A 4,741-nucleotide genomic window follows, 5' to 3' on the forward strand; every position below is an offset into this window, starting at 1 on the left:
TTAAGTGATCTCATAATTGATACAAGGAAGCACAATATTTTCCAGCAAAAATTTTAAAAAGTGCTCCATCGTCCAATCCTAAAACCTATTCCCAGGAAGACTCGTTTCCTTCTCTTCTCTTTCAGGAAAGACCAAACTCCATATGTAACTAGTGAAGAGGCAACTAGCGAGGATCCCAATACCAAAAGTAGCAGCCACTGCTAGAGCCACTTTCTACTATCTTCGGCAAACTCGACAGTTGGTCCCCTACCTTGAGTGTGGTGACTTAGCAATGGTGATCCACACCTCGGTTACCTTGAGAATTGATTACTATAATGTTTTCTACATGGGGCTGTCCTTGACTCAGATTCGGAAGGCGCAGAATGCTGCAGCCAGGCTCCTCGTCAGGAGCACATTCAGCCTGTGCTGAGAGTGCTGCACTGGCTGCCTGTTGCGTACCGAATCCGTTTCAAGGTTCTGGTATTAACCTTCAAAGCCCTATATGCCTAGGACCTACCTATCTGCGGGACTGCCTTGCCCCACATGTTCCCCAGAGAGCACTGCGATCAAGCTTTCAAAATCTTTTGGCTGTCCCTGGGCTAAAAAAGGCTAGGCTTAATTTCACCAGAGCAAGAGTCTTCTCAGTTGCAGCCCCAATATTCTGGAACATCCTCCCAGAAGCCAACAGGGCCCTGTGGAACTTATCACAGTTCCGCAGGGCTTGCAAAACTGAATTGTTTCGGATGGCATATAACATCTAACAGGAGAGGGCTGCCACCGCATCTGGATCTATCGCGCTTCAGTACTAACTGCCTAGAATCTGTACACGTTGAGAAAGGAAAATATTACATGAGCCACCTAAATAGATGAAGTAGCACCATTGCAATTTTATTTGTTTTAATATTGCTTATTGTTTATTGTGTATTTTATGTTGTTTGCCACCTTGAGTCTGCATAGAATGGACAGGATATAAATATAATGTAAATAAATAAATAAATAAAATACAGCTCTTTAGGGTTTGTAGAATCTTTCGGGCTCAAGTGCCGTGTTCTACTGGAGAAAGTTTTTCTTCCAGACGTTTCGTTCTCAGCTGAGGAGAACATCCTCAGTGGCGATGCAGCCGGAGCAGGCACTCTGACCTACTTGGCTGCTGTGCATTGAGTGAGGCCAGGGCTGCTGGAGAGCTGCTATTTCTAGGCCGGAGGGGGTGGGTTGAGAGGGCAATTGGTTTGTGGATGTGCCCATTGTTTGGTGGGGCTTCCTGGAAGGGAAGTGATAAGGAAACTGGCTGTTGAATGTGACCATTGTTCTGTGTTAATTGATGGGAGGGTTGGAAGGGGTGTGAAGATAAGGAAGATGGTTCTTGACTGTGCTGATTGTTCTGTGGAATGTGCTGGTTGTTCTGTGACCTTCTGCAATTTATAGTCTGTAGGGCGTTTTGCAGAGCTGGAAACCAAGATTGGTGGATGGAAATGCCTTCTTCCTTTCTGTTAAAGTTGTGTTGGTGTTTGTAAATCTCAATAGCTTCTCTGTTCAGGCAGGTATGATAATGTGAGACCGTAGAAAGGACTTCAGTTCTTTCAAAGTGGATGACGTGGTCTCCTTCTTGAAGAAGGAGACCACGTCATCCACTTTGAAAGAACTGAAGATTCTACAAACCCTAGTGATGTTGCCAGCCGTGAAAACCTGAAATCTTTGATAAAATACAGCTCAGTGTTCTGGGATCTACTGTTTGGATGGCATTCCTTGTAATGTGAAAATTTGGGTTATAAGCTAGAGGCATCAAAATCCTGTCTGTGTCCTCCTTCCTTTCTAGACCAATATTAGGAAAGTTGACGTGTAGTTAAACTAATTTTTTTTTTAACAGGACTTTGACTATAGTTTACAGATCCCATTTTTCCAATGTAAGGGCAACTTCACATCAGATTCATTTCCAACACAGAAACCAATTATGTGTAGGAAACAGTTGGAATAGAAACAACCAGGGATTTTTTTGTAGCAGGAACTCCTCTGTCTGCATATTAGACCACACACCCCTGATGTAGCCAATCCTCCTGGAGCTTACAGTAGGCCCTGTAAGAAGAGCCCTGTCAGTTCTTGGAGCATTGGCTGCATCAGGGGGGCGGTGGGTGGGGGGGGGTTAGCCTAAAATGCAAAGGAGTTCCTGCTACAAAAAAAGCCCTGGAAACAACTGATAAATACTTGTCCAAGAACTTTCTGACAGTTAGAGCAGTTCCCCAGTGAAACAGGCTTCCTTGGGAGATGGTGGAGGTTTTTAAACAGAGGCTAGACGGCCATCTGACAGCAAAGCTGATTCAGTGAACTTCATCAGACCATGAGAAGGAGGGCAGGAAGGGTTGCATCAGTGCTTAGTTCTTGTGGCTCTTTCTTACAAACCCAGGGAAACGCCAGTTAGGCCAGGAATCCTGGAGGGTTTTTTGCCATTTTCTAGGCATGGAACAGAGGTCACTGGAGTATGTGGGGGGCAGGTATTTGTGAATCTCCTGCATTGTGAAGGGGGTTGGACTCAATGGCTCTTGAGTTCCCTTCCAACTTCATGGTTGCATTAATGTCTCGCGTCTTCATTCTGGGGAGCAGAGGCAGCATCAGTTCCGCTGCAGTTTTTAGTCTTCAAGTTGACATAAGACACTTTGCAGTTTGCTCCAGAGTGGGTTCTGCAAAGCTCCTCTTGTTAACATGACAGCATGTAGACTCACCACATGCATGCCTTGAACATTAGCAGAAACTCAATGATTCTATGTTTCTATGCAGCAAGAAACCAATGCTGGAAATGGCTTTCTACTACACATCACAAAATAGGGACATGTTGGTTGGGTCCAGACCAGCAGCTTGGGGCAGCAACCTCCCATCCCAAAGTAAGCTGGCAGAAAGAGACGCGCCCTGGGGTTGGTCAGCCCACTGCCAAAGCAAGAACAGGCCACGAGTGCCCCAAAGGAGCGATCAGACCACTCAAGCATTTGAGTGGCACTTCCCAGGTGCTCTCCAGCCATTTAGATGGCCAGGAAAGGTGATTTGCTACCACTTAGGAAGTAGTAGATTTTTTGGGAGCTTCTACAACGCTGGAGGATGCGGTGAGTACAGGAGCGGGACAGTCTCCCAAATGTTTGCATCTGGACTTGATTTTTTAGTGTCTTGGGACCGTCCCTGTGTCACCTCAAACTGCCAGTCTAGACCCAGCTGCTGATAGTCATATTCAATGATTTACACAATATTCACTGTAGAAATGGTGTTTCTGTATGAAAAAAGTTTACCATAAGCAGGGCTTTTCTTTGTAGCAGGATCTCCTTTGCATATTAGGCCATGCACCTCTGATGTAGCCAATCCTCCTGGAGCTTACAGTAGACCCTGTACGAAGAGCCCTGTAAGCTCTTGGAGGATTGGCTGCATCAGGGGTGTGTGGCCTAATATGCAAAGGAGTTCCTGCTGCTAAAAAAGCCCTGAGCATAAGAAGTAGAGTGCGTTATTGTATTGTGCTGATCTTTATTCAGATGTTTTCTTTCCAAACACTTTCCAGAACGCTCCCTTCACGTCCCTGTTCCTCAAGCTGTAAATCACCGGGTTGAGCATGGGAGTTAAGACCCCGTACATTAAAGAAATGACCTTATCTTGATCAGAAGCAGATTTTGCTTCGGGTTTCAAGTACATGATCATGATTGTCCCATAAAAGACACTGACCACCGTGAGGTGAGAACTGCAGGTGGAGAAGGCTTTCTTGCGACCCTGCGTCGACCGAATGCGCAGGACCGCTAAGCCGATGCGCCCGTAGGTCACAACAATGAAACCAAAGGGTGGGATTAGAAGAAAGAGGCTGGAAATGTGCATGAAGAGCTCACTAGCAAGTGTGTCAGAGCAGGCCAGCTTGAGGAACGACTGCAGCTCGCACGCAAAATGGTTAATGATATTTCGTCCACAGAAGTCAGTTGGCTGGAGCAGCATGGTGATAAGGGTTACGACAAAGGAGAAAGCCATGGATGCAGTCGCCAGACTGATGCAAAGTCTCCAGCTTATGATCTGCGTGTAGTGAAGGGGCTGGCAGATAGCGGCAAAGCGGTCGTAAGCCATGATGGCCAGAAGGACGCATTCTGTCGAAACAAGAAACAGACCGACATACATCTGAACCAAACACCTGTAGAAGTTGACGGTGGGCCTGTAAAAGAAGCAGTTGACCAGAATCTCAGGCAGTGCATTGTTGGAGAGGATGAGGTCTAATGAAGAGAGGATGCAGAGAAAGAAATACATGGGAGAATGAAGGCGGGAGTCGGCAATAATCAATATGAGGATGAGGCTGTTCCCAAGGAAGCTGATGAGATAGGCTATCAAAAGGAAAGAGAAGAACACAGCCCTTGCTTGGGGGTGTTCGGATAACCCAATCAAGATGAATTCAGTCACCGTGGTCTCATTTGGCATTCCCATGACATTCTCTGCTTTGTCTTTTCTGTACGGAAAAAAAAATGAGAAAGTTTAGAGATGACACTGGCAGGATTTTGCTTTTCCATGCAATGTCAAAGCATTTTCTTGACTCCTAGGGTTCCTTCACACACAACAAATAATGCACTTTCAATCCACTTTCAACTGAATTCTACTGTGTGAATCCACTTACGAGGGGTCACTGAAGCAGTTTGAAACTGCATTATTTCGTATGTGTGAAAGCGCCACTAGTCTTTGAGATCTACCTGATCCTACCATCCATGCCGTCTTAAATAAAATAATTTTAATTTATTGGCTTAACTGTTTTAACTAT

The 4,741-nt window shown here is 45.6% G+C and overlaps 1 protein-coding gene across 1 annotated transcript; it reads right to left on the reverse strand.

The window, feature by feature from the left end:
- Positions 1 to 3,480: 3,480 nt before the first annotated feature.
- On the reverse strand, positions 3,481 to 4,413 carry LOC132581863 (olfactory receptor 13H1-like). The gene has a single exon (XM_060253283.1). The coding sequence runs from the start codon at positions 4,411 to 4,413 to the stop codon at positions 3,481 to 3,483; it is 933 nt and encodes a 310-aa protein (XP_060109266.1).
- Between the last annotated feature and the right edge of the window lie 328 nt (positions 4,414 to 4,741).

This window comes from Heteronotia binoei, chromosome 13 (assembly GCF_032191835.1).
Source record: "Heteronotia binoei isolate CCM8104 ecotype False Entrance Well chromosome 13, APGP_CSIRO_Hbin_v1, whole genome shotgun sequence".
Lineage (NCBI taxonomy): Eukaryota > Metazoa > Chordata > Lepidosauria > Squamata > Gekkonidae > Heteronotia > Heteronotia binoei.